The 25,815-nt window shown below is 35.0% G+C and overlaps 2 protein-coding genes across 2 annotated transcripts; one reads left to right on the top strand and one right to left on the bottom strand.

The window, feature by feature from the left end:
* The first annotated feature begins 6,726 nt into the window (after nucleotides 1–6,726).
* Nucleotides 6,727–9,517, top strand: LOC133296276 (pentatricopeptide repeat-containing protein At3g49170, chloroplastic). The gene has a single exon (XM_061495223.1). The coding sequence runs from the start codon at nucleotides 6,727–6,729 to the stop codon at nucleotides 9,247–9,249; it is 2,523 nt and encodes an 840-aa protein (XP_061351207.1). The 3' UTR covers nucleotides 9,250–9,517.
* A 9,418-nt stretch (nucleotides 9,518–18,935) lies between these two features.
* On the bottom strand, nucleotides 18,936–25,008 carry LOC133296271 (ethylene receptor). The gene is made up of 7 exons (XM_061495217.1): nucleotides 24,848–25,008; nucleotides 23,007–23,954; nucleotides 21,806–22,174; nucleotides 21,426–21,692; nucleotides 21,200–21,327; nucleotides 20,878–21,075; nucleotides 18,936–19,581 (listed from the first exon to the last, which is right to left on the bottom strand). The coding sequence occupies exons 2-7, from the start codon at nucleotides 23,910–23,912 to the stop codon at nucleotides 19,227–19,229; spliced, it is 2,223 nt and encodes a 740-aa protein (XP_061351201.1). The 5' UTR covers nucleotides 23,913–23,954; nucleotides 24,848–25,008; the 3' UTR covers nucleotides 18,936–19,226.
* Between the last annotated feature and the right edge of the window lie 807 nt (nucleotides 25,009–25,815).

Below are 25,815 nucleotides of genomic sequence, written 5' to 3'. Positions count from 1 at the left end.
TAAAAGTTAACATTATTTAGATTTTTTTAAAAATATTTCGTTTTTAACTTCTGTTTTTTTTTAGAAGTTAAAATTTTTAAGGGGAATACTTTTCCTATGCTGTAGGAAACTTGTTACCTCATGTTTTAGAAATAAAATTATAAGTGTGATCCATATGTACAATGAGAGAGAAAAAAGAGTGATGGGATCCACTTCTCTTTTGTGTGTGTAGAAAAGTTGTTTATCTCATATAAAATGAGATAAATATAATCCAATTTTTAACTTAAAAAAATAGGTTTTTGATTTTTATGATGATTTTTGTTTTTTGTTTTTAAAGCAGACATCCAAATAAGCTTACGGTGAAAAATACTTTCTTTTTCTTAAAAAACAGTTTTTGGATTGAAAAAAAAGCCCATCCAACAACATGCCCTAAGACATATACTCGTTTTCCGCATGACATGCATATATATGCTAGCTAATAAATGGGACCAAACTTTTAATGTCTCACGACTTCAACAATAGCAAATGCCAGCAGCAACACCTCATTATTTTCAATTCGTGTTGTCGCGATCAACAATATCTCTTATACTTGTCATAAGGGTGGGTCGTGGGTGCCATCAATTTGCAAAAAACACAATGAAAAACTCAATATCCACTTATCACCCTGTGATTCACCACATAATCATTTGTTGTTTATATATGGTACATCCCTTAGATTAACATAGTTTCTAATCAAACCACATAGGAAAATAAGCAGAAGAGTAATTCCAATCACCGAATATCTTCGCTATTGCTCTTTGTTTTGCATTCATGTATGATACTTTGACAGTGTAATCTCCAGTGGTTCTCGCTTGTATGAAACCGATTAGGACCATTGGTCCTTTCTTTAGTATCCCTATCAAATAAGATTTGATGCGCACATCAGCATTCATCATCACATATAAGACACATTCACATAATGTAAGTGTTAAAATAACCACTACCATATACCTAAAATGATTGAACAAATAAAATCGAAATCAAGCTATATGTGGTCTTGGAAAAAATAACGATTCACATGATTGTGACGTCCAACCCATTTATAGATCACTCGTATGTTTCTATTCTACAGTTTTTTTTGCCCTTATCAACCATGGGCAACCATCTTGATGATTTGGACATTTTATTACCGACTGAATAATCATATTCTCAATCACTATAACTTTTTGATGAACTTTCATGCAATAATGCTTGATTGCAATTTACATAGCTTATTTGGATTCAAATTCTTGTTTAACAAATAATTTATCTTCTATTTGTCATGGACCATGTTGCTCTTTAGTGCGATTATTCCAATTAATATATGTGCAATATAGAATATCATTCCAAAATAGAATAATAGAAATACCTACACATACACATATATCCAACATCATATCTAGCAACGAAGTAAACATAACAACAACGATAAATGTTTCATTTCATAAACTAACTTTCCACTTCAAGTTGATGATATAACATGAGGGGCATTGTGAAAAGGGATCACCAACTCTTGTAAAATTAGATTAGCATGAAAATCACCATCCCATCAGTATTCCACAAATTACCATTAGTAGCTACATGCTCATCTTCATCTTGTCATCATCATATTAATGAGATCAATTGACCTTAACGAATTCTTAGCAGTTAGTATTCCCGTGCAACACAACGAATCTCATCTCCTCTTAAACTTGTCGCCAGACACATTAATCATTATATCCACATCATCACAATTGAATACCCCCCACACCAATATTATCAGCATTTTCAGCGCCATCTCAAGTAAAGATAACAGATTGTTTGTCCGAAATTGAAACTAGTTTTTATTTATTTTATTTTACGAAAAAATATTTGTAATTTTTTTTGGATACAAATGAAAATTGAACACATAACTTAATACAACATATATAAATCCCTCACCGCTATACCAATCCCAATGGCTTAATGTTTATAATTTTATTTTTGTTTTTGGATAAACCACATATATCATCCACGAGAAACAATGTTATTAAAATCAAGTTTTTACGTAGAAACGGAAAGGGATGGTAGAAACGTAAATTGTGAAAACAATACGAAACATAAAGTTTTTACTACTAAAAAAAAGAAAATCATATAAGTCACTGCTCAAAATTCAATGAACAATTTTATATTTAAAAGATCAGAAGAATATTTATGCAGTTATTACAGATAAGTTATCTGCATTTACTCTCAAAATGACATCGTTTTGGGATTGAAATATTAAAAAATTATAATTATAAAGACTATAATAACCCTGAAATAAATTAAAATTACAAAAATAACATGATTTCCGTCCCAAAACGATGTCGTATTTGGCTTACTACAGATAACTCATCTACAGTAACTGCAGAAGAAAGCGAACCCATTAAAAGATATAATCAAGTTACATAATTATATAAGACATAAGTCCAAAAACACAAAAAGAGTTTAACAACTCCTATAACCAAGTTCCAAAACATCAAAAGAATAAAGTTTAACAATTCCTAAATGAAAATATAGCAGTCTCCGAGAGGATTTTTTCTTCTTCAAATAACTAGAAGAAGATACTGTGCATCTGATTTGGGGGAAATGGAAATAGGATTTTTATTTTAAAAATAAAATAAAAATAAAACCAGGTCAGGGGTTAAAAGTTGACTCGGTTAAGTTTTTTGGTTTAAGTAAAAACGTAAAAATTTGTATTAACACTGTTTTTATCAAGGAGAGTTTTTACTTGCATTTTAACACGTATCATTTCAATAAAAACATGAAAATATAAGTTTTTATATTTTTACACTAATTTTTGACAACAATTATAGAAGACAATCTTATATGAGGCAAGTATATAATTAAGGTTTTAAAATCCTCCCAGAAATAATACTGAAAATAATATTTATGATTTTAAATGGCATAATTTTATATCATTTTTAGTGAAACAATCATTTTTTTGTGCTTCTTTCTCCTCCACAAAGAAGATAAAAACCTACCAAAACACAATATTTCACTTGATATAAAGTTATATGACACACATTTGTCCCTTTTATTTTATGAGATAGGATATTTGTACTATCAATTTTTTTTATTACCACTCTAATCACTATTTAATAAGAGAAAAATCGTCCCTTTCGCTTTGAGATTGCTTGGATGGAGCATTATAACTTTACTCAGTTTCTGGCTAGGAGCTGGAATGTTGTGAAAGACACTAGAACGAATCTGCATGATCTGACTCCAAATTTAAAAAGATGGAACAAGATAGTCTTTGGCAACATTTTCAATAGGAAGACTAACCTATTGCAGAAATTCAAAATCATGTTGATTATCATACCAACTTATCTCTCCAATCTAGAGAAAAGGAGGTTAGGAAGGACCTTGATGCGGTTCTCATACAAGAAGAGATCTTATGGTTTCAAAAAGCCAGGGTGAAATGGATAAATGATGGGGATAGAAACACCAAATTCTATCACATTAAAACAGCTACTCGAAGAAGTTCGAATAGGATTCTTGAGTTAAAAAATTCTGATGGGATTTGGGTGAAGGAAGCTAGACAACTTCATCAATTGGTAACAGATTTCTATAGCAACTTGTTTAGTGAGGAAGTCCTTAATCGTGATTGGGTGAAATCAAAGACTACTTGGCCCCTTCTGCACGATGATCTGCTATCTAATTTGACTCGTAATCTTTCGGATGACGAAATTTCAAAAGCTGTTTTTAGTATCAATGGGTCAAAAGCTCCAGGGGAAGATGGTTTTCCAGCTGCCTTTTTTCATAAGAATTGGAGTCTTATTAAGACTAATGTTATTAAGGATGTTAACATGATGTTTCAGAATCCCAATCTGATTCACCTTGTGAACTCGACTCTTCTGGTCCTCATTCCAAAAGTAAAGAGACCTGAAAGTGCTAAGCAGCTCAGACCAATCTCTTTGTGCAATGTCATTTATAAAATCCTCAGTAAAATTCTGGTTAACAGAATGAAGCCCCTAATGGAAGAGATGGTGTCTCCCTTCCAAGCTAGTTTTGTTCCTAAACGACATATCCAGGACAACATCATCATCACCCAAGAGCTGATCTATTCAATGCGTAGAATGAGAGGAAGAAAGTGTTTCATGGCAATTAAAATCGACTTGGAAAAGGCTTATGATATGTTAAATTGGGAGTTTGTTCGTAAAATTTTGGATGAAATTCAAATCCCACACTGGTTCACAAATATTATCATGAATTGTATCAACTCTGATAAGGTCTCAGTGCTTTGGAATGGAGCCATTGCAGGTGACTTCCTTCCTTCAAGAGGAGTTCGTCAGGGTGATCCTTTATCTCCCTACATTTTTGTTCTAGCCATGGAAAAATTGTCTCATCTCATTCAAGATGCGGTTGACAATAAGAGATGGAAGCCAATCTCCGTGGGATCAAAAGGTCCTAAGATAGCCCATCTGATGTTTGCTGATGATTTGATGTTGTTTGCAGAAGCTTCTCTAGATCAAATCAAAGTTATAGTGGATTGCTTGGAGACTTTTAGTTCAATGTCTGGCCTAAAGGTTAGTATTCCGAAATCTAGTATTTTTTTCTCGAAAAATACAGATGCTCACATTGCAGATGATATCACAAATGTGTGTGGCTTCAAGCAAACTCACAATATAGGGAGATATCTTGGGTCCATGATGAAACATGGTCGAGTAACCAAAGACCATTATGCTGATGTTGTTGCAAGAATTAGGCACAAGTTATCTGGTTGGAGTAACCAGGTCTTATCTTTTGCCGGTCGAATTACACTTTCCAACTCCGTTATTTCAGCAACTCCTATATTTCAAATGCAACACAGTCTGCTTCCTGTAGCCATTTGTGATGAAATAGAGAAGTTGCAGCGTGCCTTTATTTGGGGTGATAAAAATGGTCAAAGGAGATCTCATCTGGTTGCATGGGATAATATTTGCAAGCCTAAGAGCATGGGTGGCTTAGGGGTGATTAACCTTCGTGTCCAAAATATGGCTTTCTTTCACAAGCTTGCATGGACGATACTTACTTCGCCCGATTCGTTGTGGGTTCGAGTTGTAACAAGTAAATATAAGAGAGGTTTGGATCTTCGGAGGGAAGTAAATCATAAAGCATATGACTCATACTTCTGGAAAAATCTGTGTAGTGTTTGGCCATCTTTTCTTCAAGCAATGCAATGGGAGATTGGAGACGGTAATGATGCATTATTTTGGACAGACAATTGGTTGGGTTTAACTGAGTGTCTTGCCTCTCTGGCTACTCGTACTCCAACTGGTTTGGAGTTGAATCTCCCTGTTAGTGCCTTCGTGAACAGCAATACTGGTCAATGGAATTTTCCCTATATTCGTCAATATCTCAATGATCAAGCTGTTGCAAGGATCCAAGCTGCTCTCATTCCTAGCGCATCGGATGGAAATGACCGCATTATTTGGAGAAATCAAAAGGTTGGCTGCTCTTTAGTTAAAACCGCGTATTATAACATGCTTGGTTTCCCTCTCATGCTGTTGAAAAATTCTTGGACTACCATATGGAAATGGCATGGGCCTCAACGTGTTAAATCTTGTATGTGGATCATAATGCATGGCCGCCTTCTTACTAAAGACCGCACATCTAGATGGAGTGGGGAATCTGGTCATTGTAAAATATGTCCTGGTGAGTTGGAAACAAACCTCCATGTTCTAAGAGATTGTAAGCATGCTAGAAGTGTTTGGAATTCTCTGGTTTCAGCTAATCGGCAAAGCTTATTCTACAGCTTGGATCTTAGAGATTGGGTTGAAAATAATATCTCAAAAGCTTGGAATCAAAGTAATTCAGATGATTGGCGTGATGTCTTTTTTATCTCTTGTTGGTTCATTTGGGGATGGAGGAACAAAAGTGTCCATGATACTAACTTCAAGCATCCAACCCATGGAACGCACATAATTGCTATGTATATAGAGGAAGTTCGTAACTGCATGGGTAGGAAGGCTATGGCTACTACTAGCATTCATCCAACTCGTATGAGTTTATGGAAACCTCCAAGGTTAAATTGGGTGAAGATTAATATTGATGGGGCAGTTGAAAGGAATACTGAGGTGGCTGCTTCTGGTGGGATTATCAGATCTGATGATGGCTCTTGGTTGGGAGGCTTTGAGTATCATATTGGTGCTTGCACTCCTTTAATGGCGGAGCTTTGGGGAACTCTAAAAGGTCTGGAATTGGTTTGGCAACTGGGATTTAAGAAGGTGGAACTAGAAGGAGATGCTTCTGAAGTATTCTCTTTGCTTGCTGATTGCAATGCAGCTTGTCAGCCTCGTATAGTGGCTAAGATACAAGCACTCATCGGTCAGGATTGGGAGGTAACGCTTTCTCATATTCCAAGGGAAGCTAATTCCTGTGCTGATTGGTTAGCCAAGTCTGCTCTTCACAAAGATACTGGATTCTGGAGTCATAGAGTTATGTCGTTTCACCTTGCTCAGTTATTTGATCACGATCTTCAGGGAATCTCCTCTTGTAGGGGTATAAACCCTGGATAGTTATTTTTTGTTTCTGGTTGTTTGTTTGTTTTTGTTTGGGGCTTCGCCCCTTAATGTTATCAAAAAAAAAAAAAAAAAAATAAGAGAAAAAGTTGAATGAAAAAAAAAATAACTTTTAAATTCAATAATAACTAAAATGGTATTGAAATAATAATAATAATAAATTTGACAATAACAATATCCTACCTCTTTAAACATGAGGATAGAAACGCTGAAAGTTTGTGTGCGGGAAATGCCGAGCCTGAACCTATGTCTTGCTCCATTTCTCAAGTCACCAACCCACCGAAATTCAGAACCATTGTCATCAAAACAACACAAGCTCGAACGTTTCAGCGTCCCACAACTCCACAAAACAATCTCAACTCTCGACCTCACGGACGAGACTACCCCTCACAAAAAACTCATAAACTCCTCTCTTCTCCTTAAAGCATGCATCAGGTCTCGTAACTTTGACCTTGGTAAACTCCTTCACCACAAGTTAACCGAGTCACAACTCGACCTCGACTCGTTCCTTCTCAACTCGCTCATTACCCTCTACTCAAAATGCGGCGACTGGTACCACGCGCTTTCAATTTTCCAAAACATGGGAAACAAGAGAGACTTGGTTTCGTGGAGTGCCATGATGTCCTGTTTCGCCAACAACAACATGGAATCCGAAGCGCTTGTTACTTTCCTCGACATGCTCGAAGATGGGTTTCACCCTAATGAATATTGCTTTACGGCGTCGTTTCGGTCGTGTTCTAATGCTGAGTATTTTTCAATTGGGTGTGTGATCTTTGGCTTTGTACTAAAGACTGGGTACTTTGATTCAGATGTTTGTGTTGGTTGTTCGTTGATTGATATGTTTGTGAAGGGTGGCAATGATATTGAATCTGCACGCATGGTGTTCGAGAAAATGCGTGAGAGAAATGTAGTCACTTGGACCTTGATGATTACTAGGTTTGCACAAATGGGCTTAATGGATGATGCTATTGATTTATTCTTGAGTATGTTACTAAGTGGGTATGCACCTGATAGGTTTACTTTAACTAGTCTCTTATCAGCTTGTGCTGAGTTGGAATTCTTGTCACTTGGGAAGCAATTGCATTCTTGGGTTATCAGGTCTGGATTGGCTTCTGATGTGTGTGTGGGTTGTAGTTTGGTGGATATGTATGCAAAATGTGCTGCAGATGGGTCAGTAGAGAATTCTAGGAAAGTGTTTGATAGAATGCCGGATCATAATGTTATGTCTTGGACTGCACTTATTAGTGGATATGTGCAAGGGAGTGGACAAGAAGAGGAAGCTGTCAAATTGTTTTGTGAAATGGTGCTTCAGGGTCATGTTGCACCGAATTGTTTTACTTTCTCTAGTGTCCTCAAGGCTTGTGCAAATCTTCCTGATTTCGGCTTTGGCGAACAACTTCATGGCCAAACAATTAAATTGGGCATTTCTGCAATTAATTGTGTAGGGAATGCTCTTGTTAGCGTGTATGCAAGGTCTGGAAGAATGGAATGTGCTCGCAGATCTTTTGATATTTTGTTTGAAAAGAATTTGATTTCGCGCAATAATACCGGTGTTGCTGCAGATGGGAAGTATTTGAATTCTGAAGAGGCCTTTGAATATGAAATTGAGCGCAATGGTATTGGAGCTAATTCTTTTACATATGCATGCCTCTTAAGTGGCGCTGCTTGTGTTGGTACAATTGGTAAGGGGGAACAAATTCATGCCCTAGTAGTAAAGGCAGGATTTGGGACCAACCTATGCATTAATAATGCCTTGATCTCTATGTATTCCAAGTGTGGAAACAAAGAAGCTGCTTTGCAGGTCTTTAATGACATGGAGAATCGCAATGTTATATCTTGGACCTCTATCATAAGTGGTTTTGCAAAACATGGATTTGCTACAAAAGCATTAGAGTTGTTCTATGAAATGCTTGAAGTAGGTGTAAAGCCTAATGAGGTCACTTATATTGCGGTTTTGTCAGCTTGTAGTCATGTTGGTTTGGTTGATGAAGCATGGAAACACTTCAATTCCATGCGTTATGACCATGGTGTTGTTCCAAGGATGGAACATTATGCATGTATGGTTGATTTGCTTGGCCGATCTGGATTGCTTTCAGAAGCCATTGAATTTATTAACTCAATGCCTTTCGATGCTGATGCGTTGGTGTGGCGTACATTCCTTGGTTCTTGTCGGGTTCATCGTAACACTGAGCTTGGGGAGCATGCAGCAAAAATGATTCTTGAAAAGGAACCTCATGATCCAGCTACCTATATATTATTGTCAAACTTGTATGCATCAGAAGGGCGGTGGGATGATGTGGCAGCCATTAGAAAAAGCATGAAACAGAAGAAATTGATTAAAGAAGCAGGTTATAGCTGGATTGAAGTTGAAAACCAGGTGCACAAATTCCATGTAGGGGATACTTCACACCCCCAAGCACAAAAGATATATGAAGAACTTGATGTATTGGCTTTAAAAATAAAGAACTTGGGTTATGTCCCAAATACAGATTTTGTTCTTCATGATGTGGAGGAGGAACAGAAGGAACAGTATCTGTTTCAACACAGTGAGAAAATTGCAGTGGCATTTGCTCTTATTAGTACCCCCAAACCAAAAACTGTAAGAGTATTTAAGAATCTCCGGGTTTGTGGGGACTGCCATATGGCAATAAAGTATATATCAATGGTTACTGGAAGAGAGATTGTGGTGAGAGATGCAAACCGATTTCATCATATCAAGGATGGGACATGCTCTTGCAACGATTATTGGTAATCCATATACATCCAATTGAGGACTTCTTGGCCTTAGTCACTGTAAATTTTGAGGGGTTAGATCCTTATGCAAGAGTTATTCACTTTCTTGCTGCTCATACTGTACAAAGGTTGTGAATATGGAAACTACTAGCTGATTGCTAATGGCTGACAGACATTTATTATTCCATCTCAGTTTTCTAAATATTGAGGCTTGATGCTGGTCTATAGTCTATACCATTTATCTCTTCTATTGTTTTTCATGGATGTTCTTCCAAATATTGTGCTAAAGGAACAATCTTAATTGTATTATTCTCAGGCCTAGAGAGCCAAAATTTATCCCAAAAAGAAGATAGATATAGAAAATTGATGATTTCATATGTTATTTAACATGATCATATACCATGTGAGAGTATTTTAATCTTTTATGAATAAATTAACGGTGATGAGAGATAAGAGAGAAAATATTGGGGTATGAAGTGACAAAAAGATAACGGTTTACTTGTTCATAAATCATTAAGATCATCTTTCATGATATATTAAATAGCACATGAAATGATTCAATTTCCATAGATATATGCAAGGAAGCACGGACACTTGTAAAAACAGGAAGAGTCGGGTCCGACACGGCGACACGCTCCGACATGGTGGCGGACACGCAGTTGACTTTTTCCGACACATTGACCATTCCGACACGCGAATTTGACCGTGTCCAACACGGTCAAACGGCACTTTCGTAATTTTTTTTTAATTTTTTTTTTTTAAAATTTATTTTTTTAAAAGTTAAAATATATTAATAAAGCTTCCATCTGATCATATCAATTTTATCTTTTTGTCTTTTTTTCCCTTAAGTAGATAGAGATCATCTCAGCATCATTGTTGTCAATTTCTATCACGCTCTTGTTGTATCTTTTTCTCTCTGATCTCTCTCTAATATGATTTGATCTCTCTATCTGATATTATATCTCTCTCATCCCAGTTCTTATTTTTTTTATTAAAGCTTCCATCTTTATAACGTGTTGATGGGTATTAATAATTTAATTTCATTTTTTTGTTAAATTATTAAATATTAAATGAAATATACACTATATAAATTAAAAATATTATTTAATATTAAAACGTGTCTCAACGTGTCGAAATCTATAATTTTTTAAGATTGACGTGTCGTGTCGTGTCGTGTCACGTGTCGCGTGTCGTATCGGTGCTACATAGGATATATGTTTCAGAAAAGTGAGTCAGACTTTGGTTTATGTATGCTTTGTGCCTTTCATCTTTATATATTACAATAACCACTACATATATATGCTTTTATCATTTTTGAATTTCTATTCTAGATTTTGACAATTTTTATTTGACAAATTTTCATAGAGCTGGGCGGCGAGTATAACATCTTTTGGAATAAATTTTTTTTTTTTTTCAAATCTTTTGGAATAATTAGCTCTGAAAGAATTGGTTTTGGAAGAATGGATTTTGTGTTTCGCAATGTTCACCTAAAAGTAATTTTATAAACAAGTGATTTGAATTGTGTTACCTTTACCTTTTAGCTTGGAAATTAAACTGCAGAGAATATATATACATGGCAAAAAAAATTAAAATAATGCATTTAAATTAAATAATTACGCATTTAATGCTGTTTTGTTAAAAATTATACATCCACTGCGCAATGTAACACCATTTTTGGGCGTCACATGTGTGCTCTGTATATTTCCCCACCCCCTCCATTCAATTCACACCTCTTCTCTCACTCTTCGTATCTCTCTCCTCCACCAACATTCCTTTATCTTTAATTTAGTATTTGAATTTTATTTCTTATTCTATTTAAAAATGAGCTCAAATCCTGATTCTGTTCATGTTGTGTTATATTACAATGGTAGGAAGGTAGAAGGTCGACGATGTGTCATCTTCGAAGGTGAAAAAAGGCCGACACGTATCCAACGCAACACAACCATTGGCGAACTGCATCAGAGAATTCGGCAGAAGTTAAGTCTTCCAGACAACCAATGTATCTGAGATCACGACAAGGGTGTGGCAAGGTGATAAATACATTAGTTTGAAAGTGCTTGACGATGAAGACTTGGAGATGACAATGGAAGAATTTTGCAACCAGTCAAGGACAGATTTTCTAGAGTTGTATGTCGACATCGCCGCAACCGAGAATGCTCCCTTACCGGTGAGGTCAGTTTATTTAAATTCTCCCCGTCTTCCAGCTTCTCCTGCCGCTCATGCGTCTCCAGTTGGTAACATTTTCGAGGGAGATGAAAATGATCCGACTTGGGAAATGCACGACGAAGATGACGATGACGACGATGAAAATATGGCAATGGAAGAACGTCTTCTGGCGGAGGATGCTAGTGCTTCAGAAGGAGATGAATCACGTGAGATGGGTGCGTCTCAAATCCCAATATTCCATCAACCAGTCGTCACGCAAATACCGCAGTTGAATGACGTTGCGTCTACCCCGTTCGGTATTCACCATGAAGGTAATTGATCCCATTTGTATATAGCTGAATAGATAACTGATTTAATACCTGAATTAGTAAGTTTGTATTAAAAAATTATAATCCGCAATTGCAGGTGACACAAATGTTATTCCTTTTTGGGAAGGAATTCCGCATTATTCCTACATTGATTGGAGTTATCAGAGCGAACAAGAATCATGTACTGATGGTTCGGTCTCCAGTTCTCTTCAACCTTCCCCCGAAGAGTATGATCATGTATCCCTCTCAACTTTCTAGATTTATCCAGGATAGGTTGATCAAGACCGAACTATCGCATGCACCTATCCGGTTGACATGCCTCTATTGTGTGGAAGTAGATAATAGGTGTGGCAGCAAGCCACAGGTACTGCTGCTCTAGAGTCACGTCAAGCCACTCATAATCGATATATGGCTGCCACACCACCTACAAAAAAAAGAGCGAAACAATATATAGAGTTACAAAAAAAATAAACCCATAGAGAAATAACAACATCGTAAGTATCCAACACCTAACCTCATCTCTACAAAGTGTGTCCAATGTTGCCCGATAATGGGTGACCTCATGAGGTTTAAACTTTTCTACAGTATTAAACCTGTCAATCAGAAACATTCATTATCAATCATAATCAAGAAGTATACAGTTAGTATATACATTATCAACCATACATTATCGAAATCAAATAAAGTAAATAAATCATACCGGCATCCATAATGTGTGCCCGGCTCTGGATGAGGAGGAAAGGGTGGAGCAATGGGTAGGAATCGTATCCATGCCCAAATTTGAAGGAGAATATGGCAACCACCCATGTCAGTTCGACGTGCATCTGTCAATTCACACAAATTCCTGAACAAGTGTGTCAAAACTGCAGATCCCCAGCTGAATCGACCAATGTCCTCAAATCCTCCACCTAGCAACGGGACAAGCCGGCAACCAAAATTGCTACCTCCAGACTTGTCCGCCAGCAACCAAGTCCCCAACATCCGGGCAATGTGGGCTTTTGTGAAGTAGATCTCGGCAGCGTGATTCCCCTCATGATTAGTCCACCGGGTATAATGCCAATCCAAGAATGAGATGCGGAGGTCGCCGGAATGATGGAACTCACCGGCCTCTGGAACATGTCCAAAAACAGCAGCACAAGCAGCGTGCCAATCCTCGGAGGTCGACCTGGTGACGACAGTGCCGTCAGTCGGCAAGCCCAATATGCCTGCCACATCTTGTAAGGTGATCTTCATCTCACCTTGGGTCATGTGAAAGGTATGTGTCTCTGGTCTCCACCTCTCGACCAGAGCACTAATTAAAAATGTATCGATCTGTGATAAATTACGCAGTTATCACGTGTTAACGAATTTTATTGAATAATTACATAAATACAAAACGACGTAAATAACATACCTGGATATGTTGCATCCTGGCAACATGTATGAATCCCGCCTGTCTGAGGTACTCTTCGACAACCTGTGGAATAGCACCGGTAGGTGGCCCCCCTTGTGGCTTCCCACGCCTGGTCTTAATTTTCCTTACATGCTCTGTATTCCACACTCACTGTGAAATATGAGCTTTCTGCGTCCTCTTTCGAAGGACCTCCCACCTGTACGGCCCAGGTATGATCCACATGCTGGGATCGGTGGGCTCTACATCCGACTCAGATCCCGATGAAGATGATGACTCAGTCATTATTCTCAACTATATAATATAAAACAACATTTAAATTAATCACATGTAATGCCCCATTTTATTTACAATTTAATTAAGCAGTGACATAATTAATTATCACAAAAATTAAGCATATGCGTCATTTATTTAACTAGAATCGAAATTTATGAAGTCCCGCCAAAACGTAGAACAGTTATTTATTTGCAATTAAATAATAATAATACATCGGACAAAAATAATATAATACTAACTGAATACTTAAACCTAGATTACTACCAACTTGTCCAATACGTACTAATCATCACACCTAACTAACTACAAAGTTATGCACTCCCGCATTAATAACATCATACATACAAAATTTACGAAGTCCCTAACACTATTTATAGAGAGAGGTTAGAGAGGTAAATGAGTAAGGAGTGAAAAAAAGAAAATGGGGTATATATAGGTTGCACATGAGACACCCTCTTTGGGCGTCACATGTGACGCCCCAATGGGGCTTCTTCTCCAAGGGAGAGACGCCTCACTGGGGCATCACATGTGACGCCCAAAAGGGGCGTCTCATTGTGCAACAGATGTGTAATTTTTTACAAAACGGCATTAAATGCGTAATTATTTAATTTAAATGCATTATTTTAATTTTTTTGCCACACTCACACATATATATATATATATATATGGGGAAGGATATTGTGACAACCAAGTTGTGTTACTACCTAGCGACTACCAATTAATCTCACCGTAAGATCGATTATGTTGATCCAACGGTAATATTTATTTTCATCTTTGTATGGTCATGGTTTTCCAAATTTAATACTTTATATTTATTTCCACCTTTGTATGATTATGATTTCTCATATTTAATGATTTCACTTTAAATATGGGAAACCATGACCATACAAAGATGGAAATAAATATAACTGTTGGATCAACATAATCAATCTAACGGTGAGATTAATTGGTAGTCACTTGGTAGTAACACAACTTGATTGTCACAATATCCTTCCTATATATATATATATATATATATATATATATATATATATATATATATATATATATATATATATATATATATATATGGGAAATGATCCATTTACAAACTTGTTTTACAAATTACACTAAGTATGACCGGTCATACACTCTTGATTGAAGTATGACCGGTCATACTTAGTATAATTTGTAAGAGTGTGTAAACAAAAAGTTTATAAATATAACATTTTCCTATATATAGAGAGAGAGAGGATCATTTTATACCGATGTCAAACTTTGAAATTTGACACAAAATTCTAACATTTGATTTCCGCCAATTAACTGTTATTATTTATTGGAAATCAAACTTATTAATACTCAATAAATGATCATCGTTGATTGGCGAAAATCAACATTTAGAATTTTGTGTAAAATTTTAAAGTTTGACACCGATATCAAAGGATCTTGCCCAATATATATATATGTGTGTGTGTGTATATATATATGTGTGTATATATATATATATACATATATATATAATATCTTTGAAAAAATTTAGTATATCTTACAATGTTTTAAAATATCCTTCGAGTATTTTGAAATATATGTAGAATATTATTTGGAATCAGTTATTCATTGAGAAAGCAATCTTAGTAGTTGATTTCTTTCAAAGAAATCAACTACTAAGATTGCTTTCTCAATGAATAACCAAATAGGCCCATGAGATTCAAGGCCCAGAAAGGGTCCAAGAGGCGCAATGATCTCATAGTGCGAGATGCATGAGCCAAGCATTGCACAGGTTATAATATTAAGCCACCTTATATGACTTAAAGGCTAAGGAAAGACCTTACAACAAGCTAGGTTCCACCGTGCATAAAGACCAACACAAGGAAAACAACTTCAACTTGCCACCACTTTAGGAAGACAGACAAGCATATAAACTTATTCACCAAGAAAATAGCCAGAAAGGCACAGAAAAGATTGCAGCCGACAACAACCAATGAGAAGACATGCTGCCTACTAAAGGCGGCATAAAGCTTGCTATAAATACGAATGGTACAAACTCAGGTATGATCATCTTATTCCCATTGAATATAACATAAAATCTAACATTGATACTGACTTGAGCGTCAGAGTGTCTTTGTAAGTACCCCCAACTCACTTCTATTGCGCCAAAAGCATTCGACAGCCTTCATATACACAATGACCATTTCAAGCCCACGAAGTACAACATACAACCCAAAGTCCTTATCTTTCAACTATATATGATTTAGTCCAATCTATATTGGACTGGTTTGATCAATTACATTTCCTTTTTTAATTTGCCACGGGTCCAAGACCGAAAAGATAGAGTTATCGTAAGTAAATTGCTCCCGGTTGTTCAATCATTTGATAACCATGGAACGTCCGTGTATTTTATCATCAACTTGGTGAATTAATTTCAAGATATATGGTTTGGGCGTGAACTTTTTGTACGTCGTATGCCTACCTTTTTTGAAACATTTCTAGCATCATATCCATAGGTAGCATATTCATTATAGTTAGAAGCTCAAGCTCCCCTTCTTTTCCCTTCTCTCTTCTCTCTTCTCTCTTCTCTTTCCTCTCTCCTCTCTCTTCTCTTCCTCTCTCACTCTCTTTCTCTTTGCCCCTGCACACATGTACCGGGATCACTAAATATTGTCTCTCCAAGACCACGTAACAAGAGCAGACTACCGGCTAGACCAAACCCCACAAGCTTCTAAAATCTGTAATTTATATAAATTCCAAAAGTACTAGAGACTAGAGTGATCACTTCAAGGCCCAAAACACATTTCATGTTAAATATCGTATACTTTGAAATTTCATAAGTAATTAAACCCAATACGTGAATCACGATATTAATTAAATATAAATATAACTTATGTCTTATTTGAAATTTCACTTATAAAAATAATGAAACAACTCTAACTCTAAAATATTTGGTTATAAGGATTCTAAACAAAGTCTATAATACAAAAATGAAAATTCAAATTTGTCCACACAAGTAATATGTTCTCACCAATAGAAAATGTATTAGATTTTCTCGACCAAATTGGAAGAGCATAATAAAAAATTATCTCTTTATCTTTATGTTAAAATATTGAATCATGATTTATGTTGGGGTATTTTTTCTCCTTAATTAAAGGTAGGTTACACATAATTTAAGGGGCACGTGGCTCAAAACACTTTGGTCAAAAAATTTATACTTAGTTTATTTCTTAATCATCTAGGCTTTGAAAAATTGTACCATAGTTTGTCTATAAATAAAGAAGAGAAGGCTAGAAGGATCAAGCGAGCATTTAAGAGAGTTTTTCTTAGAAGAGAGAAATAGAGTTTCACCACAAAGATAAGAGAGAAATTTTACAACTGATAGAGAAAATTATTGTAAACTATTTTTAGTGGGTGAAGTATTTATATGCAAATCTCTAATCTTATTTTAGAGAGATTATCTTTATAATTCTATTTTTATGGTAGAAGTTTTCATAGATTATTGGTCCCATAATTTTTCTTCTCAGTTTTTAACGCTAAAATATATAGTAGCGTTTCATCGGTAAATAAAAACATCATACGTAAATAATTTGAAGTAAGTTAAAATCTAAAATAATAAAATGACCAGTTGCAACCATTTCCAATAATTTGAAAATATAACGTAATTTATAGAAATACCATCTAAACGAGAATTCGCGAGACATAACTAAACAAAACAAGCACACAGCTTGTGATGTGAGTAAACTAACAATAAGACAACCACAAGAATGAAATGATGAGAATTAAGCTTGGAATATAAACTGAATTTGATAAGCAAAAGATTTGAAATGACGAGCAACAAGCTTGACATCATAACCAACTCACGTGTGTTAGCAAACACACTTGTCAATGTATACCTTGCTAGTTAGGGTTTGATCAAATCCTAGGTGTACTAAAAAATATTTTCCCAATTTAATTTTATTTCTAAATTAAATATGCATTACCCAAAGAAATAATTTCCAAATAGATATAATAAAAGTTTGATTTATGAAAATAAACTTATTTAATGAAGGAAAATTCTTGACATTTGAAAACTCAGACTCAAATATATTTCAATATTTTTCATGTGTATAACAATAATTAATATCAATAGTTATTTTGGAGGTTGGTTTGCGCCCATTATGCAGCTCACTCTCACTCTTTTTTTTTTTTTTTTTGGGTGTAGTTCTCACTCTCACTCTTACTATAGAACAAAACTTCTTTGTCATCAATATTTTACCTCTTCTCCATGTAAAAACCTACTACTAGACAGTACACACCCATGCAGTATTCATGTCCTAAGGCAATAATTTATGACCTTTTTAACTCTTCACCTTGTTTATACAATTGCTTGAACACTTAATGCATAGAATGAAAGGCAAGAAAAACTTTATGTCTATAAAGATTGACTTGAAAAAGGGATATGATTGGGGGTAAGTCTGGTGCAAAATTAATATACACCACGTTATTGTTTGGCTTATTATGCAAAAGTTCAGAGAAGTTGTATTTAAATACAATATAGACCAGGTTTCTGGTTTTGGACAAGTAGTATTCCTACTTCTTGATTTTGGTATTCTGAAATGTCCACATCAAACCCTTGTATCCACACATTTCGGGAATTAAATAAACTCTGCCAATAATTCCTTAACTATTCATTAAAAATTACAAAACCAATAATGCAGTTACACTGCTAAGATCTACATTCATTATGTCAACACATAAACAAATTGATATTTCAAAACCCAAGTAAACCATATCAAGCTCTACATTGTTCCAAAAGACCACCTAAATATGGCAGTCACATTTGACAAGACAAAACATATAAAGCACAAATGTCACTGCCCAAGTGCCCATGACATAACAACTAAAACACATTTAACATTTTTTTACCTTGCTTCTCTCAGTAGCTAACTCTGCAACTTACCAATTTTGCGTTTGAACTCTTAGACCACCACATTAGACACGTGGAAACCCTGCATGTTTCCAGTTTGTCATTCTTCAAAACATTCTCCTAGTGTTAGAGTTCATCAGCAACATGGTTTCTCCGCACGCACAAAGTCTCTTTGCAAATGCGTTTGTGGTCTATGTTCATTGTCTCTGTTCTTGGATTCCATTTGTGGTCTCTTGTCTCTGCAAACTTTGGAAGAAGATTTATAGCAGAGAGTCTACCACGTGACTTTGTTGGATATAAAGTCACGTGACCCCCATAATGGAAATTTCAACCTTAACATAACATAAGCATTATGACAACAAGCTTATGCATTAGGTGACATTCATGATGTAATATTCAATTTGCCTCATCATCACTCAACAAAAGCAAGTTAATGAGAAGGACTAAATGTGAACACTTTAATATAATGAGGGACCAAAACCTAAACGCAAATTAATAAAGGACAAAATCGAAATATTGATATATTTATAAGAACCAAAAACATATCTACATATTTTAAAACATCAAATTTAGTAGAGTAACATATATTACCATTTATATATTACTTAATATTGAAGACAATAATATAAAACAAGTTCATACTTGAGCGGGTATTAATCCCACACTCAAACCTCATGGTCTTACCTAAGAGAAATTAATAAATAAATTGATTAAAATAATCTAGGACAATGTAAATGTACTTTCACCACCACTGCAACACATCAAAAATGCAAAATATAAAACATATGAACTTTTTGTTCACAAAAATAGATTTAATAATGCTTGACTCAACCACTGTTCCATATGCTAGGATCTCATTACACCAATAAGGACGACAATTCATGTCAGTTGCCTCATTGCTTCATAAGTTTGAATTTCTCCAAATTTGCTTTACTTTGTACAACAGAAAAGATTTCATAATATGAAGTCACTCTGATGGTTTAAACAATTTCAAATAGAACTCCACGCTCCAATAGTTCTGATAAAACACCCCTCATTTTGTCAACAGAAATAGGTTTCAATATAAGGCCATCCATACCAACCCTCGTACAGTTTTCTTTTGTCACTTTGTTGGTGTTTCCAATAAGAGCAACAATTAGTGGCCTATCTTGACGTCTGTTAAACTTCTCATGTATTCGTACTGCTAGTTCATAACCATCTAACCCTGTGTAAACATCCATGAAGACCACTTTGTGTTCCGGAGAAACAACACGCAAGCATTCTTCACTTGAGCTTACGGTTGACACATCACATCCTAAATGCATAAGAAGTCCCTTTGTTACTGTCCTGCTAACCCTGCATTACCAGTTTCACCATCAGTTATGAGACATTCAAACAAAACAGTATAAACTCCAATTAGTTGTTTTGTTTCCTATCCCAACCCCCCCCCCAAACACGCGCACACACACACACAAAAATACACACAAAGCAATTGCATCAGCGACTAAGAATTTCTGAGTGCCTTGGATTACAAGCAAAAGGTGGATATCTACATGAATACTGCATATATGAGGATATTTATGACAATGAGTGATACATACAAATTATCATATATAAAATCATTCATGTACCCCTAGGAGATTAGGCTTTCAGGAGAGTAGTCTCTTGATATGATGTCAAAACTTCTTCGACCAAGTGATCATAAACTCAATCAATTCCACCCCTGTTCTTCATTGTTGATATTAGAACAGAAAATCGACTGGGCCTAACTCAACCTCACAAGCTAGCTTAAGAAGGGAGGATTGCCCAAATCATTATAAGGGCTACTTTGTCCATATGCCTAGCCGCCGATTTAGGATCTTAAAAGTTGATATTAATAAGGTTTAGGTTAAAAAGGAAGAAAAGAGAAAAAGGAGGCTCTCAAGATGATGTGATCCAAATTACAAAACTATTTGTCCTGCTTATACTAATAATTAGGTTAAATATTAGTTTAAGTACTACTTTCTACTCATTCAAGCCTAAGCCCATTAAATAACAAGGCAAAATATGTAAATTGGCATGTCATATGGCAATCGCCATGAATGTGTTAATTGCTAAATTTAGCTTTACAATATTTACAAATAGTAACAATTGCAAAGAAGAACTATATACTTTAAAGGCCAGTAATAAGGAGCAATTTCAGAAATCTGAGCGTCAGCATACATCTTCCCCGAGAAAAATCCCACCTAATATTCAGTAAAAGTCCTAACAAACTAAACCAAAATAGAAAAAGCATTTTTAAAAAAATGAATAGAATGGGATGTTACCAGAAATGTTTTATCGAGAATATATGTAATCTCCAATTTCAATTTTTCTAGCATTGATATGATGCTCTAAAGTCCTGAACCTAAACTTTTAGCCTGTAAATTATAAAGTTTAACAACATAAACCTTGATGTTTAGTCTTATTTACTCTGGATAAAAGCAATATAAGATCCGGCAGCAGCATGCATTCAATTCAAGAATATAATTGGGCATAACAAATCAACCTAAGTTTACGTTCCTATGAAATCACAAGAATTATAATGGATTTACTTAAATAATTAATAAGTCATAAGTGGAATAGAAACAAATTTAAGAACTGAAGGTAAGAAAATAAAGCTATGTTACTCACCCATTATCATCCATGACAAGAACCTTGAGCCCTGCAAAGTTCATAGATCCATGATTTCCCAGAACTTTAGGTACAGAAGGTAGTTTAAATTCATTTGATCGGTCTGGGATTCCAAGTTTTACAATAAAAGTGACTGTACATCCTTTACCAATACCTTCGCTTTCAATCCAAATATGCCCTTCCATGAGATTTACAAACCTGCTCACATTCACCATTTAAGAGAATAGTATACAGTCAATAGTAAATCTCAAATAGGAATCCTAAAGATTGACTATGCTTCACATCCTACTTTAAAGGTAGTAAACATACAAGAATACAGTACCTCTTACAAATTGCAAGGCCAAGTCCACTTCCAGTAGGATTTCTTGTTGCCAATGATTGACTTTGTGCAAACTTAGTGAATAACTTCGGGATATCTTGGGGATTAATTCCTGATCCAGAATCTTTTACCTATAGTGTGGGAAAAATTATACACCATCATTGATGTCAGATAACAGAGGATATAGGATAGAATGCCTCAAGACAGACTTAAGCTTGAAGAAACAAACCTGTACTCTCAAATAAAAGTGCCTATCACTTGGCACTGGAAGAAAGTCGGGAATTCTAGTATCCCTGAAGGATTCAGGCTTTGCAAGAAAAGCAGTGATGGAAATGCTTCCCTCTTTTGAGAACTTCACCGCATTACCAACAACATTCAGAATAGTTTGCATGAGACGTTTTTCATCACCAATGGCATATACTGGCAAATCTGAAGCTAATTGTAAAGTGAGTGACAACTTTTTAACAGATGCAACAGGCTTAATCAAGTTAAGGACCTGCAATCAGAATAATAGATCTGATAACATCAAGCTTTTAAAGAAACTCCAGATTATCAGTTACAAGTCAGATTAGTATAAATGAATCTTAGGATTTATAATGAAAATTATACATCTCTGAACAAAGAATGAAGGTTAAATGTTGCTTCTTCAAGTTGAAGACTGCCATCTTCAAGCCGTGAAAGATCAAGAACATCATTGATGAGAGTAGCCAAAAAATTGCTGCTTTTCAATATTGTCTCCACCATCAGACGTTGCTCAGCTGTCAGCTCTGTTTCCTGTAACAACGAAGAGAGTGCAATAATTGCATGCATGGGAGTCCTCATCTCGTGATTCATAACAGCTAAAAAGTCATTCCGAGCACGAATTGCAGTTTCTGCTTCTCTTCTTGCCAGATCAAGTGCAACATTCTGTTCCATGAGCAGATCCCTTGCCCTCATTGACTCTTCCAAGATTGCAGCGTGTGAAAGAGCAACAGCTACCTGGTGTGGGTGACAATTGTCATAAGTAATTTGAGGGTATGTTCAGATGATAGACTAATGCAGTACATAAATATATGGTTCCCACTTCCCAGTTCCCATAACATATTTCTGATTTTAGATGTAACAGTATGTCATAGTAAACAATTCAATTCAACAACAACAAAGTTTTTTCTCATTAGGTAGCCACATAAATCAATCGATGCCATTAGGCTCTATCAAAAACCAATAGTAAACTATACAGGACAAGGTTGAAAACTAGTCGAATTATTATACCTATACCTATACCTATAAAAAACCAGTGCAAATATGCAACGGTATGGTTGTGTACAAGGATTTCCCTCATCCCTACCCCCGCTAGTTGGGGTTTAATGGGGAGTGATTTTTATTATGGAAAGATGCCACATAAATTTAGAAGAGAAACACAACTTGCAATTTATCTTGAGGAAGTGTATTCAAAAAATTAGATGTTGGTTAAACTAAACATAAATAGGAAAAAGTAATCTTCAGTAAATGTGTCCAAAATCACTTTATATTTTCCATTAACAAACAGCTTAACCATTTATAAAAACACAGAAACTGAATACATTCAAGTCAAAGAACCATGCATGCATTCAATTTATCAAAGAACTTAAGTTCATCAACTAGAAATGGTAACAGAAAAATATAAAAATCACTTTGTTACAGTTCCAAAATCTAGAAACTTACTTGAACTAAAAAGTAATGAATGATAAACATCTCCATGTAAAACAATTGGGTGTAATTAAATGTAAAGACAAGTGACATGTAAAACAAAATACTAGAAAGCAATCGAATAAAATGGAAAATTGCTAACCTGATCAGCAACTACCTCAACCAGCTCTACCTCATGTCCATGCCATTGTCTAGCACTATCTGATGGAAGCATCAAGACCATCATAGCATAGCTTCTTGTTGAAACCTCAGGCCAATCATATATTTGGAAATTAGAAAGATGTAGGAGAGGAACCCGAACAGCTACTACTGCCCCAGGCATGTAATTTCCAGTATGAGGCCGTAATCTAGCAACTGGGCAATTAGGTGAAATTTTTACTGCACGGTTGCTACTAAATACTTGATTTATAACAGGAAGATGAATGGGTACTGTGTATCCAACCGGGTTCTGTTGTCGCAATGTGTAAGAGAGTTGAAGCTCCAGCCCAGTACGGGTTGGCATCCACAAGGCACATTCCTCCAGTGCCAAAGTTCTACCCAGTTCAACAAGAGTCGTTTTCAGTATTGTATGTCTATCAAGAGTGCTTCTAATCTCATGAGTCAACATCCTAACATGTCGACCAGTTTCTTCCTGTGTACGAATCAAGCCCATTTCTCTATCAAGCTCTGCAGCCTTGTTCTTCAAAAATAATTCCCTAGTTTTAACACTTAATAAATCAGGAATAATATGTACAAGCATAAGGGCTGTAGCACATGATACCACAGCAGTTAAAACCTTAGCAGTGGTCATTACAATTGCGACAGTTCTTGAATGGATTGTAAAGGTCCATAAATTAATTAGATGCGTTGCTCCACATAGAACTATGAAAGCACCAAACTGAACAAGGACCCATCTATATGGAAATACTGCTGATTTCTTAACAAAGTAGATAAGCTCCAGAGGGATTGAGAAATAAGCAAGGGCAATGAAGAAGTCTGAGATATATTGGTATTTCATCAATAAATCATCAGCTGGCCATTGCGGGTCAATACAATTACAGGATTCCATAGTGATTGAACCACCTCAGCCAAGTTTTACTCTTTCACATAGCTACATTAAAAGATGGAAAACTTAAGCATTAGATAGATGGGAATAGAACAGAATGAAAACAACTATGAATTAAATATTGATATCAAACATTCTGTCATTAAATTCCCCCTGATAGTTTATAGCTATATGGTTCTAAACAGAGATAAAAGAGGAAAGTCAAAAGAAATATGAGATAATGCTGTACTATAAAGTCATAAACCATAATGATAAAGCAAAATTTCTGTCATTTTCTTAAAAATGAAGGCAACAAATGCATTCAGGAAAATATGTGGTGCAGAACTCATATCAATATAACAATCCAAACCCTTTATTTCATATAGCCCAGACATAGCCACCTCACATAAACATAAAGCACAAACACACCACAGCACTACCTATTTCTATATACAAAAACATGGCAAGCATCCTAAACACTCAGGTCTAATCAGTGAATAAACATTTAAATTTAACTCAGTTTATGACTTTTGTGTTGATATGTTGCGTCCACATTTAAACTTCGAACATTATAACCAAAGAGCAAGTCCCATAACCCATTCAATCAATCATTCCTATATTGAAAGTTCTAAATAGCTCTCTCAACACTATGCCCTAAGAAAATATCAAATTCATTATCCAAATAAGAAAAAAAAATTCAATTTATAGTTCAACCTATACTCAATCAATCAAGTTCTCTTTATAGAAAAAAAAAATAATTAGAAAGAGAAAACAGACATACACTAATCAGCTTCTCCCACTGCTCTCTATCCATGACAATAAAAACTAACAACACTAATTTATTCACATGTCAAAACATTAATCCAAAAGAGAATTTTGGAGGAGAATGAGAGTTACATATAATTGAGATATAAAAATAGCAAAAAAAAAAACAGTAATTGTGATCTATGGAAACTTACAAGGAATGAAATAGATGATGGTGAAGCAAAAGCAGAAGAGCAGAGAAAAGAACATAAGAGAGAGGAAAAAGAAATGAATAGGAACAAGTTGCTTAAAATTAAATTTAAATAATAATAATAATAATAATATATTATATGGTATGGCGGTCAAGTTCAATGAATTGGTTTGTGTCGAAGAGGGGACATACCGCATATGATGCAAAGCTGATGGATCTCTTGTAGTCTCATAGAGTCAAAAGCCTCTCATCGATTTTACTTTTTTTGTCTTTTTTAGATTGTTGTTATCTCCCTTCTGTTTTTTTTTTTTTGTTGTTGGTAAAGTATCTCCCTTCTGTTAACTGTTATTAATTGTCTACCTCTTTTTTTTCCTATATTTAGATCCTCTTATGTCTTAACATTTTATGTTACTTGAAAAAATTTAAACATTTATTAATAAATTAATGATAATTTTATTTTACAAGTTTTATCATTGAAAGTGGTTATATATATGGAAATTATACATATTATGTTACAGAAATATTAAATCCATTTCGGCACTAATAAAAACTTGTGGGTCCCACTAATTAATTTTTTTAAAAAAATCACGACAATCAATGTATCAACAAGAAAATAACACCATATATATATATATATATAGAGTTATGTCATTTTAAGTAAAAGAAAAAAAGAGATAAGCAATTAAAATTATGGGGAAAAAAATATTTATTTTTTTAAAATTTTAATTTTAAATAAAAAATATTAAATTGTATCTTTCTCTCTCTTAAAATGACACAATTATATGTCATCTAAAAGGACAATTTGTTTTTCATATATATGTGTGTGCGTGCGCGTATGCATGTGCCTATATGTGTGTAGAGCATTATAAGTTTCTTTTAAAGTTATAACCGTCTAGATAAAACAAAAAATTATAGGACCCACTAATTAAAAAAGAGAGAGACGGGACAAATTTTTGCATCTGCAAGAGGGGA

The sequence above is a fragment of the Gastrolobium bilobum genome, unplaced genomic scaffold, assembly GCF_033153095.1.
Source record: "Gastrolobium bilobum isolate Gb01-03AN ecotype WA unplaced genomic scaffold, APGP_CSIRO_Gbil_v1 utg11829, whole genome shotgun sequence".
Lineage (NCBI taxonomy): Eukaryota > Viridiplantae > Streptophyta > Magnoliopsida > Fabales > Fabaceae > Gastrolobium > Gastrolobium bilobum.
Note: the sequence above shows the minus strand (reverse complement) of the source record. Positions and strands in the feature narration are given on the sequence as shown.